Here is a 20,177-nt window from a genome sequence, read left to right as displayed (position 1 = left end):
CTGGTCTCACATTCAAACTGAAACGTTTTGGAATCCATTATACAGTAGTAGATTGGATAAGTAACTTTCGCCATGACAGGAGACAAAGGGTAAGGGTTAATGGGTCTTTCTCCTCGTGGGTACCTGTAAAAAGTGGAGTTCCCCAAGGTACGATCCTCGGTCCTCTCCTCTTTTTACTTTATGTAAATGAATTACCAACTGTACCAAAATCATGCGTTCTACCCATCGCTGATGACATAAAAATTTAGAAGTAAATTCTAATAATAGTGTGGTGATGCAATTAAATAACCATGATGAATCGTATCACTATACAATGTGTGGATTCGTGCTACCCAAAGTAAGAAACTATAAAGATTTAGGAGTCATATTAAGCAATGATCTCAAAACCACCAGTCACTGTTAGGCTGCTTCTGCGTAAGGCTATAGGGTATTATGGTCTATTCCTAGGTCTTTTCAGTATTTAGATGATGAGATGTTTGAATTATTATACCCGATTCATGTGCTACCACGTTTAGAATATGGGATTCAAGCAGCAAGTCTTTGTTTTAAGTATGAAGCAGATATGCTGGAAAGAGTCCAACGACGAGGTACTAAGATGGTAAAAGGTCTATCTGGCCTATCTTATGAAGACAGACTGAGACAGCTTAACTTATTTCCGTTATCTTACCGTAGAATACGGGGTGACCTAATATTGGCTTATCGTATACTGAAGGATAACCTTAATATTAATATGTCTCATCTTTTACTTCGGTCTAGGACTGATCATTTGAGAGGACATTCGAAGAAAGTTCAAAAACCGAGATCAAATCGTTTACGTCTGGAGTTTCGTTTCTCATACCGAGTAGTAAATCACTGGAATTCTCTACGGAAACACGTAATATCAGCACCTTCTGTTCATATATTTAAAACGAAATAGGACCTCCACAGCATTACAAACTGCAAGGATTAATATAGGTCGATAGACCTCCCATCCTTATTACTGAAGGCTGAAAACTAAAGACTATTTGTTTTTCATTCCCATGATTTATTTTATCATTATACTTATTTCACTTTGACACCCTGCTCTAAATATTTATGAATGGTCTTTTTAGCTTACAAGTGACATATTTTTGAGATATTTATCCTGTAACAGAAGCAAAAGTTCACTTTTTCAAAAAATTACACTATCTAACTCACTAGCGTGATTTATTCTGTCTTCATACGACAACTATCAAACCTGTTTACAAAGTTAATAAATACAGTTGTTTGCTCTAATTTTCTTTGTTTTCAAGTTATCATAATCATGATATGACTGATCTACAAACGTGGAACGTAATACTTATTTCGATATAAGTAGTATATAACGATAGTCATGAATATAATATCTGGCAGTAGAAGCTGAAGAAGATCGAAAAGGAAAGAATGAGAACATAAAGCAATCAGTTTAAAAATGCGGGACCAATGAAGTCAACCAATTTTAAGACGATTGACTGACAATTCGCAAATTAAGTATTTACTATTTCGTTCTTAAATTTTACTAAGAGATTCTGTAATTTTATATTTGAATACATCCAATTGCTACCAGAAGGCGTTTTCGGGAATGTTATGGTGATTTTAATAGTTGAGATCACGAGTTAACTGAACCTAGACCACCATGGAAAACCTGGAAGCAACCACTAGATACCGGCTCAGTAGTCTAGTGATTTAGCGATCACGCGCGAGACTGATAGGTCCTGAGTTTAAAATCTCACGAGGCAAGGTCATGGATACTCACTATTGAGAAGTCCCACAATAGAACGAAACGGTCGTTCAATGCTTCCAAGTTTCTCATAGTGGTCTAGCTTCAATTCACTTATAATCTCAACTGTTCAAAAAAAGACATTCGATTGTCTTCAATTGTGTTCTCGTTTACTAAACAAATACTATTGACATATTAATTTCAGTTTTCATATTTTCACTTGTTATAGAACATGGAGTTTTGAGATGGTGACGAGTTGTAGCTCAGGTGGATGATTTTGATGGAGTTTTGTTCTCTCTCTAGCTCAGAGAACAAAACTCCATCAAAAACATGGAGTTTTGTTGTGACCAACTGATAATATTGTTTCTAGCATATAACTAATGAATATATATATATATATATATATATAATAAAAACTTACTCTTTCAGTTAATTTAATAATCCAATCAGGTGGAACAATTAAACATGAATATGGTCCTAATGAACATGGTTCAGTGAAATATGATTCACGAAAACAAGTTGATTTATTATGATAACCTATTTTACACCAAGTGCATTGAATCGTTATATATTCCTAATGAAATAAATTGAAAATAGATAAAAAAGGAAAAAAAGGTGAATTTTACAAATGAAAAATAAAAAAAAACTTTTCTAAGCAATGATGGATAGTGGCTAGCAGTGGGATGCACATACGCGCGTTTCGTTCTATTTGGGACTCGTTAGCTGGATGTACCTACATCTCAGAGTTGATGTTCACCCCAGGACTCGAACCCAGTACCATTCGCTTCAAACACCATCGCGTTATCCACTCATCTACTGAGTCCTGATAGCCACTTGCTTGTGCAATGGGGTGAATTTGAATTCGCTTGGTATTGTTTGGCTTGTATCTTCTCATTGAGGTTTAAGACTGCAACTAATCAATCTGCTAGCCACTATCCATCATTGCTTACAAATAGCTTGTGAATTAAGGTAATATCGAGCCTTACGCACAGTATGCACATATGCCAATAACAGACTGATCAATTGCAGTCTTAAACCTCAATGGGAAGATACAAGCCAAACAATACCAAGTGAAAACAACTTTTGGTTTTTAAATTTATATAGTAACATAAACCTTTCAAATGCTGATGAGTCCCATATTAGGACGAATTAGCCATCCAGTACTTTTAAGTTTTCTATGGTGATCTAGCTTCAAGTGACTTATGATTTCAACTATTGAAATGAGAAGATATAGATGATGAATTGTAATTCAGCTATATACTTTTGATATTGTTCAGTTCATTAGTTTAAATGACTTAATTAATGAGTTTTCACTGTTATTCTTAACAATACTATCATTAATTAACTGATGTAAAAGTAAATTTCTTAGTTGTCTCAGAAATATCAAGTTAGTTTGTTGTAATGATGTATTTCGTGGCCGGTTATCATTATAGTTTGGCTTACCTTCGATTGTTTTTTTTTTAATCAAAGTAGATTACCCTGTTCCATCTGTCATTGACCATCATTTTGATTGATCCTTTCGAATGGTTTGTGTTGGGGACGATATGTCCCCAAAACTCATATTTTGTGATTTTATCTTATCGATTAACTTATCGATTAAATGTTTAAATATTTGAATGGCAGCCAATTGATGAACCTATCGACTAAATCTTTAAATAGCAGTCAATTGACGAACTTATCGATTAAATATTTGAATGGCTGTCGATTGATGAACTTATTCATTATTGTTTAAAAATTTTTTACCACGACAATATCGATTATAAATATTTGTATAAATACGCTTGATTTGTGTGCCTGATTGACCTGACCTGACCTAGTATCTGCTGGTTGCCTGTAGAATACACTTCTACGTCTTACCAAGACTTCTTGATCGAGTTAGCTGAGTCGGGGACAACGGACCAGAATAGCCTATCGAGTCTCTGAATCATTGATCCTTCGTTCCGTTCCGACTATGCCGAATCAGCAGTATCATTCAAGCTTAACGAACCTAACAATTTGATAGATTGAATCTAATTAAATGTATATACTGATTGCTAATTGATCCAGGTATTGTTTAGTCTAGTTGCAGGATTTTGACGTCTTCTCAATTGAATTTATGTCTATAGTCATTTACATCAGTTGCCATAGGTGATAACATATCGTGTTGTCTCACCAATATATTTTATTCGTATATGCGTAAATAAACAGGTCATCTACTTTGTCTAATGTAATGTTTACCATAGTTCACCTAAGTTTTTTTGTAGGCTATTTTACATTTGTCTTCCTTTAGTGTTGTGTCTTTTAGTCAAGTTTATAATTTATAAACAAAATTGACTCCAGAAGGTTTTAAAGTTAACGAGTTCGGTCCTGAAATATTAAGTAAGATTATCTGTTTCCTATTTCTGAGGTTGGCTTTGCGATTTTTGGTAGATTCGGAAAAAACAACTTTAATTAACTCGTTGGAGCAATTGCATCTACGAAAGATAGATACAAGATGAGTTTCTTAAACATTGATGCATAGCTAGGGCATTACAATGTATTTATTTGAATTACATTGGCATATAACTCTTCATGTGTATTTCTGGGTTGTTATTATTATAATTGAATATGTCAATTAATTGCACAACCTATTTAGAATAGTTTGTGAAAAATTCACTTTTCACTATACAAGTTAGGAAAGAGAATAATCAGAGACATTGTGATTACTGGCAATATACATCGAAATGAATGTATATTATTCAGATGCCGATTCTTGTACTGTTAACGTCTAACTGGCAATCACTCATTGTTTATCGTCAAGATCGACCATGAATTAAGAAAAGGAAACTTGTTGAAATACTTTGCGCTGAGAATTCTATATTGTACCAAAACTATTGAATAAAGCCAATGATAATAATAATAAATAATAAATGGATAGAAATCGATCAGTAGGCCTCAGCATACACAAAGGGAAAACTAAGGTCCTCAAATTCAAAGCGGAAAGCAGCAATCCAATCACACTTGATGGCGAAACCCTGGAAGATGTAGAATCCTTCACATACCTAGGAAGCATCATCGATGAACAAGGAGGTTCAGATGCAGACGTAAAGGCGAGGGTCGGTAAAGCAAGGGTCGCATTCCTACAATTGAAGAACATATGGAACTCAAAACAACTTTCAACCAATATCAAAGTGAGAATCTTCAATACGAACGTCAAGGCAATTCTACTGTATGGAGCTGAAACTTGGAGAACTACAACAACCACAATCAAGAAAGTACAAGTATTTATAAATAGCTGTCTACGCAAGATACTCAACATCCATTGGCCGGATACCATCAGCAATAGCCTTTTGTGGGAGAGAACAAACCAACTTCCGGCTGAAGAAGAAATTAGGAAAAGTCGATGGAAATGGATAGGACATACATTACGCAAATCGTCAAACTGCATCACGAGGCAAGCCCTAACTTGGAATCCTGAAGGGAGGCGAAAAAGAGGAAGGCCAAAGAACACATTGCGTTGGATAATAGAAGCAGATATGAAAAGGATGAATTACAACTGAACGGAGCCAGAAAGGATTGCCCAGGACAGGGTTGGATGGAGAATGCTGGTGAGCGGCCTATGCTCCTTCACGAAGAGTAACAGGCGTAAGTAAGTAAGTAAGGATAGAAATCACAAATCTAAAACATCCCAACTATCATATTACAAGACTAATCTTCTTACACAATCTATCATTGCTGATCGTACGAAAGAATAATTCAATTAATTGATTAATCTAAAATAACAGGTATACTGATCATTTTATGACAAAGTATTTGTGAATAAAAGTCATAGTATCTTATTCATTGAAGGATTGAAAATCTGAGTCAATTTTGAAACAAAAAAATTTTCAATGGTTGAGATCATGAGTCGATTAAAGCTAGACCACCATAGAATACCTGAAAGCACTGAACGGTCACTTCGTCCTATTGTAGGACTCCTCAGCAGTGCGCAACCACGATCCCGCCCCCCCGCGTGATTCGAACCCATGTTCTACAAGTCTCGCGCGCGAGCGCTCAACCTTTAGGCCACTACGCTACGAAATTGAGCGACACATCGACCATATTTGTTTGGTTTTTTTTACAAAATATTTTCAGATGATAAACAACATCAAAGATAATATTACTCACTTTAGATGAAAATCCCAGTATTGATTGTAAAGACTAAAAAAGAAATCAATATAAAGTAGAATGATATCAAAGTCAATAATAGAAAACAGTCTATTCATTATTATCATTATTACTATTCTTAAAGTAAAAAAGTAATACTCTGTAACAAGATTGTGAAATGAGTTTTGTTTATATTCCCTTTTGTCTATCTTAACATTTTGGATATGGTTTTGAGAAACATACACATACATACATACATACAAACAAACAAACAAACATACATACATACATACATACATACACATACAACATACATACATACACAATTCAAATGATAATGGTACCATAATTAATAATAACAACAACCAACAACAACAACACCAACAACGCCAGTATTGAAAACAAAACAAACAAACAAGCCAAAAAAGGATAAACAGCGGTTAAAAACCGAAAAACAAACGCATTCAACGCATTCTTCACAAATATAGAAATGTATACATACATGAAACTAGATAGGTATGTTTTTTATAAAGAAATAAGACAATTTAATTTCTATCTTAAAAAAGAAAAATCAAGTGCTTTCGTTCTTTTTTTCAATTTATTTCACGATTTATCTATTACGTAATCAAGCAATAAATACTTGAAGCAATGACGTTTTATAATGTAAAACAGTTTAGTATAGTTTATTTTATTGAAATGATGTATATAGATAAAAATTGGATGACTAATGATAAACTGTGCATTTATGTAATTCTCTATCTTTCTGACAACCAAAGCAACCATTTATTTAGGTACATAGAATGTGCGTACAATGTGGAAGACCGGAAGAGTCTTCCAAATTGCAGAATTGCTGCTATCCGTCTAAATGATTAAACCACATTATCACAATGATTAGAAACTAATAAAATGGATAAAAAAAGGAAACAAAATGATGTAGTAACAATAATAATGAGAAAGATTAAACAGTAAGACTGTGGTTCATAACCGATAGAATGAATAAGGCATCTAGGAAGGACTATTGGGACTCAAGGTCTTAAGAAAGAGTGACAGCATGTGAACCATTGTGAAAAATCTTAAAAATTTGTTAACTGAAGTCTCCAACTACCCAAACAGATAGTCTACATCAATCAACATAGTCAAGGCCAGTAGTCACTGACTTCCTAGACTGATGATATGTGCTAATTTGAACGTCTCAAGTTTTATTTCAACCTATATTAACAAACATCACCCATTAAGGTAAGCGAAGGTTTGATAAACACATAGCTCCACCCCTAATATACTTTCTAACCATGTTCTAAAGTCTGTCTTATCAAATTACATATTTCGAAAGAACACAGAATAAATATAAATTTGAAGATCTATAATCATATTGTGGTGTGTGCTGCTAATGTCGACAGATATAAGCAGTATACAACACCAATCAGAAGTGGAATAGCTAGCAACAGAAGCTTGAGAAGATTGGGTCAATGAGAATGGGAACAGATAGTAAATGTTATGGAAATAAATGAACAATGATCATTCAGACAATTGATTAAAGATTTTCAAATAAAGCATTGAATGTATGGTTATCATGTTTTACCAAAGAACTCTATGATTTTGCATTGATATACATTGGTTGTTCCCGCTTGTGTTCTCGTTTATAGCAATGAGAAAGATTCCGTTAGACAGCAATTTAGTAAAATGGTCAAATTTCTATCTTTAAATCAAGAGACTATTTGTATTCATAATGATATTCTGAATCATTTCGGCTTTGAAACTTTTTTTTAATAATAAGTAATGAATAAAATAAACAATGATAAATTAATAACAATAATAAATAGAAGAAATTGAACCAAAAAAAAAACACAACAAAAATCATACCTTTCCACAATGGTTACATTTTTTATTTTGTTTTCGTCGTTTAACCCAATGATGTGTCGTATACTTCACGAGGATAATAAAACATAAAAAGAAAATTTAACGGTAATTAATTTAAACGGTATATATATACATATATATATTAGACAGATAGATAGATAGATAGATAGATAGATAGATAGATAGATAGATAGATAGATAGATAGATAGATAGATAGATAGATAGATAGATAGATAGATAGATAGATAGATAGTTATTATTTACGCCTTATTAAGGTAATATTGGGTTTATACATTAAAAAAAGACCAATAAACAAATTAACACTAAATTGGTCAAAGATTGGTGTCCTTAAAGGTTAAATGAATAATTGCAAGCAAATTATCACCGTAAATGAAGAATTAGACAACAACAATAACATTAGACATTGTTAGCTTTAAACCTATTTAGTTATTATTTATTTAAATGAACTGTAATTATGTTAAAATCTATTTAAAGTTCAATGTTTACTTTGATAAATCAATCAAATACTTACTTAAACAAATGATTTAAAGTTGAAAGATAATTAGTTTAATTATGATTGAATATAAGAATTGTGGAATATAGTGTAATGCCTCATTTTGGGGGGATATAAAAGTAGTATGTTTAATAATAATTGAAATCATGAGTCAATTAAAGTTAGACCGCCATGGAAAACCTGGAAGCATTGAACGGCTGTTTCGTCCTATTGTAGGACTCCTCAGTAGTGAGCATCCACGATCGCACCCCCCCCCGAGATTCCACCCCAGCACCTATCAGTCTCGCGCCAGTCGCTTAACCAACTAGACCACTGAGCCAGCATCTAATGGTGTTAATGTCTAACTTCAACTAATCCACGAAATTGAGCAACACATCCACCATTGTCTTAAGTGAGTTACGATCTCACGATAGACCCGGTTGAGTCCTATTGGTCACGGCTTTTCACTGAACTCCATAAAATAATTCTTGGGGACAGTCACTAGTGAGCATGTGACGAATATAATCAGAGATGGATTTTGTGGAGATTGTACTACATTATTAATTGAATTCATGAAACAATCGAAGCTAGAGGAGTCCCATACTAAAATGAAATGGCCGTCTAGTGCTTCCAGCTTTTCTATGGTGGTCTGGCTTCAATTTACTCATGAATGCAATTATTAAATTACTAAAATCTCCACAAAACCCCTCTCCGATTATAATCGCCATAGTATGTATTTGTTGGAACCCTCCAAAAGTATCTCATTAACGTCTCCAGAAATGCAGAAAATGTTAAGAATTTTTTATTTTATTAACATTGAAAAACATTTCTCAGAAATATCCAAAGTAATGAATGATTATACGTCAAATCATAACTGGATAATTACTTATTTGTTGCTAAGATTAACATATTTCCAGAAGCTTCTACATGATTAAGACCATTTGTAAACCTACAAATAAGTTTATTTTGTGTGCATAAATTATGCTTCAAGTAAGGTTTCCATTCCTATTCCTAAGGTTTTCTTTAATATTCGGTTCATATATAGGAATGGCGTGGGGGTATAGACAGTGGGTAAGCAATCAGTATATAGGGTTCAAGTAGAGGTATGTTAGAATCCAAAATTACACACGGAATTGAAATCAAAACCTACTGGCTACATAGTATTCATGTTATCTTTAGATCACCGAGTTTAATGTTGGTGATCCAAATTTTTAATTTTAAACAATTTCCAAGATAGATCGAAGATTATTCAATAGAATGGCTGATAAGTATTTTATTTAGAATAATGATGATCTCTATGAACTACAGTAAGTCAATGAAACATCAAGATTACATTTCAAAGCTAGCAACTACTAAATAAACTAATAGTAATTGAAAAGTCATTATTATTCTATGAAGCAACAAGATATCAATCATTAATAATATTTACTCTGACTCAATTATCTCATAAATCTGTCTATTTTGATCTGTAAGTAACCTAAAACCCATTTTTATGGAGATAAATATTACTCAGGTGATAGTTATTAAGATATAACACTTAAGTATGCAACATATTTTGATATCTTCCTTGAGCGAGAGACCGATAGGTCATGGATTCGAATCTCACGGGAAGGCGAGATCATGGATGCGCACTACTGAAGAGTCCTATAATAGAACGAAATGGCTATTCAGAGCTTCCAGGTTTTCCATAGTTGTCTATCTTCAATTAACTCATGATCTCAACTATTAAAATTACTACAATCTCCACAAAAGCGCTCTCTGATTCAAATAGAAAATAGTACATTTATGATTGATTTTCAGTTCGAATTAATCACATTTACAACAACAATAACAATAGTAGATAAAGAGATTAAGTGTTACTGTTTGAATGAGAATATGTAAACAATTAATTTTTATAAGAATATCATTCAACTTTTCTCATTCAAATATACTATAAATTCAACCCTAATGTCCACTATACAATTGTAATGATGATGTAAACAAAATAGGAATAATAATCTTGATAAGCATAATTTGTTTAAACGATTAATGCCAATATAATTTGTCAAGTCAATAAACTTCATAACTAGAATGTATTTGACAATTGTACTATTATAGCTGATAAGTCATTGTATTGTTTATGAATGAAAGCACTTTTTTTTCATAAAAAAGAAACACTACTTACAAAAGGTAATTGATAATATATTGATTGTTTGTTTGTTTGTTTTATTGTTTAGTAAACACTTGAAATAGTTTGTTTTCATTTCATCTCTTGTAAGAATGGATGTTTACATTATACTTAGTGTTGTGATGGGTAGTGTCAAAAATTTGATTTTGATACCATGATGTGCTATACGCTAACCACCATCCCCACTCAATTGACTAATTGAGTGAGAAAACAAGAGTGAGCGAGAAAATATATTGGGCTAACGAATAAAATAAACAAATTCATAATATGTACCACTCTAATTCTTAGAAAATTGATCGATTTGTTAGTTCATGAAATGTACTTGTCATTTAGGTCACTTTTGAACAATTGACCTTTTGATTGACTCTCCATATTAATTAGCGATAATTCACTAGTGTACAATTCAGTAATTTATTGACAAAGTATATATGTGATCAGATTGTTCAAAATCTTTCTTCAGATTAACTTCATCTTTTCATTCTTGTATCGGAATTTATCAAAGAAATTAATAACTTTAAATTCATTCATAGCTGTGAATGGGAAATTTAAGGCTAATATCGAAAAGATATAAATGCTTAAGCAAATATTTTTATTTATATATTTATATGAATACATAATGTAAACAGAAACTAGTTTTATATTTGAATGATCACTGGGTGGTGATCAATGTCATGTGTGTCAAGTCCTTATTTAGTGCAGATCGAATATTATCGACCAAGTTGCAATGTGGCCACTAGTCTAGGTGATTCGACATTGAGTGCACTATATTGAGATAAGATAGTGGTTGAAGGTAGTCAACTTGGAAACCCTGGACCTAGTTTCTATGATGCATAGAAGTTTTTTCTATGTAGTTCTTCACAGTGTCAGTGTATCCTGTGAAGAATACACGTCAAGTTAAAAAAAAGAACTGATATGAGAATGATTGATGTTATTGTAAATACTATGGAAATGGGTAACATTTAAATAGGCAAAAATAATTTTGATTGAAATCATGAGTCAATTGAAGTTAGACAACCATGGAAAAACTAGGACGATTGGACAGCCGTCTCGTCCTATTGTGGAACTCCTCAGCAGTGTGCATCCACAGTCCTGCACCCGGCGAGGTTCGAACACAAGACCTATCAGTCTCACGCCAGGCGCTTAACCAACTAAATCATTGAGCCGGCACCTAACGGTGTTAATGTCTAATCTCAACCAATCCGCGAAATTGCGCGACCATTTTCCATTGTACTGAGGTAGACACCTGTTTCTACCCGACACAGATTAGCTCCACTGGTCACGGCCATTCAGTACTTCCAAGTTTTATATGGTGGTCTAGCTTCAATCGACTCATGATTTCAATCAAAAACTTAACAATCTCCACAACCCCTAAACTGAAAAATAATTTTGATGATTCATGAATAAGATTTTAAATTTGTTACTGTCTAAGTAATAGTTGATTTATCATTAAGTATAATCCATTCAGTTAAGTTAAATAAATCACTAATCTCAATTCATTGGTACATATGAAGTTCAAAGAAGCGATACAAAGAATAATGTACATAGTGATCTTGATTATTATCTAAGATGTAGATTGTCTAAAATATCACTTGATTAACTTTATAAACTTAATATTGTATCAATATAACTTATATATCTAATATAATTCATGATAATAATAAAATAAGGATACTTTGATTAAGTTGTAATTTCTGATTATTGAAATAATACAAATATATCAATACAATTAATTATTAGCAATCAACGTATATCTTAATTTATGTGAAATTATCATAATGTCGATTTGTCGAAATTGTGGTATATTAACAGTTAAATTCACGAGTCGATTTAAGCTAAATCATCATTGAAAACCTTGAAGTATTGGACAGAAGTTTCGTAATAGTATGGGACTATTCATCAGTGAGAATACACAATCACGCACACAACATTTCAAAAACATGACCTTCGGTATCGTCGGTGAATGCTTAATCTCTAAACCAGTAACCTGTTATCCAACTGTGTTAATGTGTAACTTCAATCAATCCATGAACTCACACAACGGTTCATCCATTGTCTGAGGTGGACAACTGTCTTCACCTGACAAGGATTGGACCCTTTGAATCTGTTGAAATTAGACACTAACATCGTTGAATGCACGAAGCCGAAGGTCGTGGGTTCGAGGCCCGTGTGAGTGACTGTAGATGAACACTTTTGAGGAGTCCCATAGTATTACAAAACGACCGTCTAATACTTCTAGGTTTTCAATGGTGGTCTAGCTTAGGTCGATTCGTGAATTCAATGGGTAAACTTATCTGCAATTATCGAGTTAACTATTGATTGTTATAATTTATAATTAATGATAGTCTTGAAAAGATTTCTTGATGTCCTACTATACCGAAAAGGGTTATTTTTATATCAAGCATAGAGTTAATAATACAACTTTGCACTTATTTTTCACTTAATATACTGAACGTATGAGATAACTCAATAAATTGGGCCATTATCAATAGAAAATACAAAAAAGAACAGTAAATTTTCCGGATGGCATTTGGTTCTCCTGAAAAACAATGTAAAATTACTCTGGCCCACAAGGGTATATTATATAACTGTGAATAATTTTTTCTGTTTTAAATTACAGCATCTAGACAAAAGCCCATATTATTATTTATTTGCCTGTTAAAGTCCTAAAATGAAACCCAAGTATAAACGCATACAATCTGATTGTCAATACCCATGTTTCATAATTATCCAGTTATTTATAAATTAATTTGAAATAGAGATTGATATGTAGGAATTTGTGAAGATTGTAGAATTCGCTTAGATTAAATAAAGAAATGATCTCAGTTGAATCATTATTAACAAATCATGATCAATTGGGTTCGAAAATGATTGACTTAAGACAATTATTCAACTGACGCAATGGACAAGGATTGTCCAATATTGTGAATTGACTGAAATAAGACATGTACAAAGCTCTATCCCGACTCATAGCTGTACAAATCAAGGGTTTGCGTGAGACTGAAATTTCTGGATTTGATCCCCTGAGATATATTCGTAGATGCACACTTCCAAGGATTATCCTACTAGGACAAAACCGAAGTATACTGCGTCCGGTTATTTTTCAGTTGTTGACTAGTTAAGATCAGTTGATGATTTAAACGATGGACGTTTTGCTATTTCCACAATGGAATATTGATTAAATTATATATTTAATTGCATTTTGAGGTTCATTCGTTTAAAACTGTTCTTCACAAGAACTAAGATCAATTCAGAAAATGAGAAACGTATCACTGATGATACAGATTGGTTTTCGTGTTAGGATTAAAACCTTACGTTGTCCCAATTGAGCCTAAACGTACTTTGCTCATTCCGTGTAGTAGTAGTAGTAGTAGTAGTAGTAGTAGTAGTAGTAGTAGTAGTAGTAGTAGTAGTAGTAGTAGTAGTAGTAGTAGTAGTAGTAGTAGTAGTAGTAGTAGTAGTAGTAGTAGTAGTAGTAGTAGAGTAGTAGTAGTAGTAGTAGTAGTAGTAGTAGTAGTAGTAGTAGTAGTAGTAGTAGTAGTAGTAGAGAGTAGTAGTAGAGAGTAGAGAGTAGAGAGTAGAGAGAGAGAGAGAGAGAGAGAGGAGAGAGAGAGAGAGGAGAGAGAGAGAGAGAAGTAGAGTAGAGAGAGAGTAGAGAGGTAGAGAGAGAGTAGAGAGAGAGAGAGAGAGTAGAGAGAGAGAGAGAGAGAGAGAGAGAGAGTAGAGAGAGAGAGAGAGAGAGAGAGAGAGAGAGAGAGAGAGAGTGAGAGAGAGAGTGGTAGAGAGAGAGAGAGAGAGTAGAGTAGAGAGAGTAGAGAGAGAGAGAGAGTAGAGAGAGAGAGAGAGAGAGAGAGAGAGAGAGTAGAGTAGAGAGAGAGAGAGAGAGAGAGAGAGAGAGAGAGAGAGAGAGAGAGAGAGAGAGAGAGAGAGAGAGAGAGAGAGAGAGAGAGAGAAGAGAGAGTAGGAGAGAGAGAGAGAGAGAGAGAGAGAGAGAGAGAGAGAGAGAGAGAGAGAGAGAGAGGAGAGAGAGAGGAGAGAGTAGAGAGAGAGAGAGAGAGAGAGAGAGAGAGAGAGAGAGAGAGGAGAGAGAGAGAGAGAGAGAGTAGAGAGAGAGAGAGAGAGAGTAGAGAGAGAGAGAGAGAGAGAGAGAGAGAGAGGAGAGAGAGAGAGAGAGAGAGAGAGAGAGAGAGAGAGAGAGAGAGAGAGAGAGAGAGAGAGAGAGAGAGAGAGAGAGAGAGAGAGAGAGAGGGGAGAGAGAGAGAGAGAGAGGAGAGAGAGAGAGAGAGAGAGAGAGAGAGAGAGAGAGAGAGAGAGAGAGAGAGAGAAGAGAGAGAGAGAGAGAGAGAGAGAGAGAGAGAGAGAGAGAGAGAGAGAGAGAGAGAGAGAGAGAGAGAGAGAGAGAGAGAGGAGAGAGAGAGAGAGAGAGAGAGTAGAGTAGAGTAGAGTAGTAGTAGTAGTAGTAGTAGTGTAGTAGTAGTAGTAGTAGTAGTAGAAGTAGTAGTAGAAAGTAGTAGTAGTAGTAGTAGTAGTAGTAGTAGTAGTAGTAGTAGTAGTAGTAGTAGTAGTAGAGTTTGCGAATTGCCTAGTAGCCCAAAAACTAAATACTTATTCTATGTTCACCAATTACCAAGCTGATTCCGACAAATAACCAGCAAAAAAGACATTTTAAGAAAATATGGATTGAACGAAAAAAAGTATTTCATTTCCATTAACTTCTCATTATAACCTGGCAGTAATATATAGTTTTACCTATGAATATGAAATCAATACCAATATGGTGCTAGTGAATATACTAACCCATTATTAAAAATAATAAACCGGTAGAAAAAATCGGTTGACTAATAAAACATAGTAAACTCCATGTAAATAGTTTAAGATTTCCACATGACATCTCTTAACCATATTAGAAAGCTTTAAAATACATAAATGTATCCAGGAAACAATAATACTTCTTTTCTCTTTATTTCTCTCTTCTCTGATTATTTAGCTCACGTTATCAAATTTTTTAAAAATCTTTTTATATAATCATTTAGAATAGTTCACAGATTATGTTAATAGTTGAAATCAAGAGCCAATTGAAGCTAGACCACCATAGAAAACCTGGAAGCACTGGATGGCCGCTTCGTCCTAGTATGGGACTCCTCAGCAGTGCGCGTCCACGATCCCACCTCACGAGATTCGAACCCATGACCTATCAGTCTCGCACGCGAGTGCTTAACCATTAGACCAATGAGTCGGCTGGCATCCATTGTTCTTAATGTTTAACTTCAACCAATCCACGAAATTGCACTACCGTACACCATTGTCTTCAGTGTGCTGATATCTCACAACAGACCTGGTTGAACTCCACTGATCACGGCTTCTCACTAGAACTCCAGGAAATGCCTCATCAAATCAGTTACTAGTGAGCAGATGATTATAATCAGAGTGGATGATTTGTTTAAAATTATGATCACATCTATTTATTCTCTATCCCCATTATTAGATATACTATTAAGACTGATTTCCATAGTGAACTAATCTCTATGTTTGAGATGAGAAATATATAGAGAAAAAAAGATACAATTACTTACAGTTTTTTCTGTTCGATAATCATGAATAAATGCTTCACGAAACGTTGGTCTACATGATACCTGAACCTATAAAGAAAATACAAGTAAAGAATGAAGTTATATAAAGAATAAAGAAGTATAAAATATTAGATGACAAGCCTGACTTAGGTCAAGTTAACGTGACTGGAAAAAAAAGGATCTTTTTGACCATGTTGAAATGTACAATTCTTTTTAGGTTCACTTATATTATAACTAATATATTAATGAGTATATTATATAATAAAGAGTTGTATGTAAATTGTATGTAGCTCTTCTAGAGTTACTACCGGGTCCCAAGTTCGGGTAAATGAAGAGGGTAGAGCATATCAGGTTGACAATTTCATCCTGCAGAAAATAATCTTGATAAAAAAAACACTAACCAGATTAAATAAATTAAACCATTAACATCTGAATTCATAGATATAATGAATGGTGATATGATATTATCGAGTTATTTTGATATTTCAAAATTTAATCAAAAGTGTCACGGAAACATTAAAACAAAATGTATTCATACAAAAAACGTTTAAAAAAACAGACATTTATGTATATATATATACATATATATATATATATTCTCTTTTTCCTGCTGACCGACTGGATTATGAAGACTTGAACATCTGAGGGGGAAGCATGGGATGAAGTGGACTGCTAAGATGCAGCTGGACGATTGCTAGATTTCGTAGATGATCTGGCTGTTCTATCACACAAGCAACAACAAATGAAACAGAAGACGACCAGTGTAGTAACAGCCTCAACAGCAATAGGTCTCAAAAATACATAAAGGGGAAAGGCAAGATTCTCCGACACAACACAACATGCGCCAATCAAATCAAACTTGAGGGAGAAGATTCGGAAGATGTAGAAAAATTAACATATCAGGACAGCATCATTGATGAACAGGGTGGATCTGATGCAGATGTGAAGGTGCGGGTCGGCAAAGCAAGAGCAGCATATTTACAACTGAGGAACATCTGGAATTCAAAGCAACTGTCAACCAACACCAAGGTCGAAATTTTCAATACAAATGTCAAGACAGTTCTACTGTATGGAGCGGAAACCTGGAGAACTACGAAAGCCATCATCCACAAAATACAAGTGTTTATTAACAGTTAGCTATGCAAAATACTTTGGATCCGTTGGCTAGACACTATCAGCAACAATCTAATGTGGGGGAGAACAAACGAGATTCCAGTGGAGGAAGAAATCAGGGAGAAACGCTGTAAGTGGATAGGACACACATTGAGGAAAGCACCGAACTGCATCACAATGAAAGCTCTGACTTGGAATCCTCAAGGACAAAAGAGAAGTGGAAGACCAAAGAATACATTACGTCGAGAAATGGAGACAGATATTGGAAGAATGGACAATATTTGTATAGAACTAGAGAGAAAGGCCTAGGACAGAGTGGGTTGGAGAATGCTGGTTGGCGGCCTATACTCCATTAGGAGTAACAGGCGTAAGTAATTTTTATATTTAACGATAAACGTTGTAGGAATATTATGAAATATTAGATAACTAGTGATAATCAGTAAGAAATTGTATATCTACTTTTCATGCTATTTAGCAATTGTCAACGAAGTGTACTTATAATCTTTAAGAACTAGACAAATATAACATTGGTCATTGACTAATAAAGTGTATATAAATATATATCAGTAGGATGTGAGCTAGATTTCCCCCATAGCAATCAATAGTGTTTGCCAACTATCACAAATCGATTGAGATTAGGCAGGTGCATAACTGAATGTAAACCCAGTAGTTTGAAACTTAACTTCTCACTGAGAGAACTAAAGGCTTTTGGACAGATTCCCGATAAGCCCTGGTATGGCCGAGAGTGAGGAGAGTCAGCTCACCCTCTCAAAATGCTCTCACATTACCACGCGTATACAGCCACTACCAGGAAGTCCTACTCATTGGCTTCTTACAATGTGGGTGTTATTTACGAAATTCAGAGTATGAAAAGAGAATGGCGAGCGCTTTAACCGGGTTGATGGATATGGAAGATCCTCTTAAGTTAGTTGTAAAACCATGATTCCAAACTAATGGTTCATATGGGCTCCAGGATCCTAAAAGAAAAAAAAAGTCGTTTGAACCAATCATTAGTCACTGGCTACCATGGGACTGCATCTCCTTACGATGCTCCCACTGCCTTGTAGATCAGACCTTTAGGTCGAAGGCTCCGGGTGTGGCCCTATAGGAAAACCACCTGTTTCGGTTTGGGTACCCGGGCAGTATCATAGACCAGACACAAATCAAATGATTTATGTAGCGCATATATATTCGATGCCCCTTCATATAAATATATATATGTTCAAATAACTAACAACTAAATAAGATTCCCTGTAGATTCATTGTAGTATACTTTAAAGGAGTCATACAATAGACTAGTATTTCCCATAATTCATTGATTATCTAACTCAGTTTATTTTATAATAGTAACTATGACAATGTGTAATTACCAAGGAACATATTTTTTTTTTATTTCACAGCATCATTTTTTTTCTTTTTTCCATTTTTATTTTGAATGAACAATTAAAGTTTTAACCATTTTAATTTCATCTACATCATTTAAATGTTTGTTAATGATGTAAAAATTTTTTTAAATAATTCACAAATTTATTACATAATGTAATTAGGTTTTAATTAATTTTTTTTTTCATAGACAATAAAGTGAATTGTTTATTTCATTTGGTTTTTTTTTTATTAATGGTCATTATGAAAAATGCTAGTAATATTTAATCAGTCAGTCAAATATAACATTAGGACCAAGCATATATATGTATCGGTCCAAGTTACCACACTTTACTCATTAGTACAACAAGATGAACACCAAGTTCAGAGAAGTAGTTAAGTCAATCGTGATAATATATAAGAGAAAGATGGCATATAAGGTGATAGTATAGGAAGAAAGGATTAGTTCGTAGAAAGAAAGATATAAAGCGATTTTAGTCTCATAGTTTAAGAGAAGATAGAGAGTGTATACGCCTACACCACTGTGATCGATTCTGAGCCATGTCACTCAGAGTTTCCAACTATTGATTACGATAGTCACACGGACCCCAACCAAGTAGTCTGCATCTACCAACATGACTCAGACTAGAATTTGGTGACTTCAAGGACTGGTGCCATGTTTTGGTTTGGCCGCCCACAACTGCTAACAACATTAGAATAAATGGAAAATATAATCATGTTTCTTAGGTTTTGAAAATATAATAATTACAAAACTATGAATAATAAAAGTTTTTTTAATAGTTGAGATCATTAGTCAATTGAAGCTAGACCACAATTGAAAAACTGGGAGCACTGGACGGTTGTTTCTTCCTATTGTGGGATTCCTCAGCAGTGCGCATCCACGATCCCGCCTCACGAGAATCGAACCCAGTTCCCAGCCCAAACGCTTAACCTCTAGACTAGTGAGCCGACCAGCATCCAATGATGTTAGTGTCTTATTTCAATCGATTCAGAAAGTCCAACCCGTGTCGGGTGGAGAGAGCTATCCACCTTAGATAATAGATGAAGGGTTGTGAGAGATCATGGATAGACTAAAGCTAAACATTACCACGGTTGGATGTCTACTTACTCGTCTAGAGATTAAGAGGTTTTCGAAAAAACTGAAGGTCGTGTTTTTGAATGACATGTGTGGAATCATGTATGCGCACCTCTGAGGAGTCCCGCAATAGGACGAAACAGTCATCCAATGCTTAGAGGATTTCAGTAATGATTTAGCTTAGATTGACCAATTAATACACCTGTTAAAATTATTACACTCTCAACAAACCCCCATTCTGACCATTATATTTAACTAGGAAAGATTATAAATACATTAGTTAACTTGTGTCATTCGAAAGCTAAGATTACTATTGATTAATTAGCCTTAAGTTTGGTTAAGCTATAATTTCTTAATCCAAATAGCTACTGTTACCATCGTATATCTCTTTGTATCCCTACACTGTTCAACAACTGTTGAGTTAATAAATAATGATGTTTAATCAATTTCTTGTGTTGATATAGTTTTATTGATCAATTCGATAGGGTTATCATAATCTAAACAACTCTAGTTAGAAGTAATCATTAGTAAACTTTAAAACTAATCCATTTGTGTTAGTGCTGAACATCAACCATTCCACGAAATTAAGCGACCATCTTGAATCGCATATAAAGTGAATATTCTGTATATTCCTACTGATGTAACTCGTTTTTTTTCTCGAATACCTTATAAAGATATCCCTTCAAATAAGTATTTTTGT

At 34.1% G+C, this 20,177-nt stretch overlaps 1 protein-coding gene across 2 annotated transcripts in view; it reads right to left on the bottom strand.

Moving 5' to 3' along the window:
- The window catches only part of MS3_00008358 (uncharacterized protein), a gene marked incomplete at its 5' end in the record, with an annotated part of 190,353 nt that overhangs the window by 82,353 nt on the left and 87,823 nt on the right, over nucleotides 1-20,177 (bottom strand). For both annotated transcript variants that reach the window (XM_051216721.1, XM_051216720.1), the window contains 4 exons: nucleotides 2,139-2,291; nucleotides 5,843-5,875; nucleotides 7,682-7,744; nucleotides 15,910-15,975. In XM_051216721.1, coding sequence (XP_051065316.1) covers nucleotides 2,139-2,291; nucleotides 5,843-5,875; nucleotides 7,682-7,744; nucleotides 15,910-15,975 — 315 coding nt within the window. The remainder of the gene's footprint in view (nucleotides 1-2,138; nucleotides 2,292-5,842; nucleotides 5,876-7,681; nucleotides 7,745-15,909; nucleotides 15,976-20,177) is intronic.

This window comes from Schistosoma haematobium, chromosome 6, assembly GCF_000699445.3.
Source record: "Schistosoma haematobium chromosome 6, whole genome shotgun sequence".
Lineage (NCBI taxonomy): Eukaryota > Metazoa > Platyhelminthes > Trematoda > Strigeidida > Schistosomatidae > Schistosoma > Schistosoma haematobium.
The sequence above is the reverse complement of the archived record's forward strand: the minus strand, read 5'-3'. Positions and strand labels throughout refer to the sequence as shown.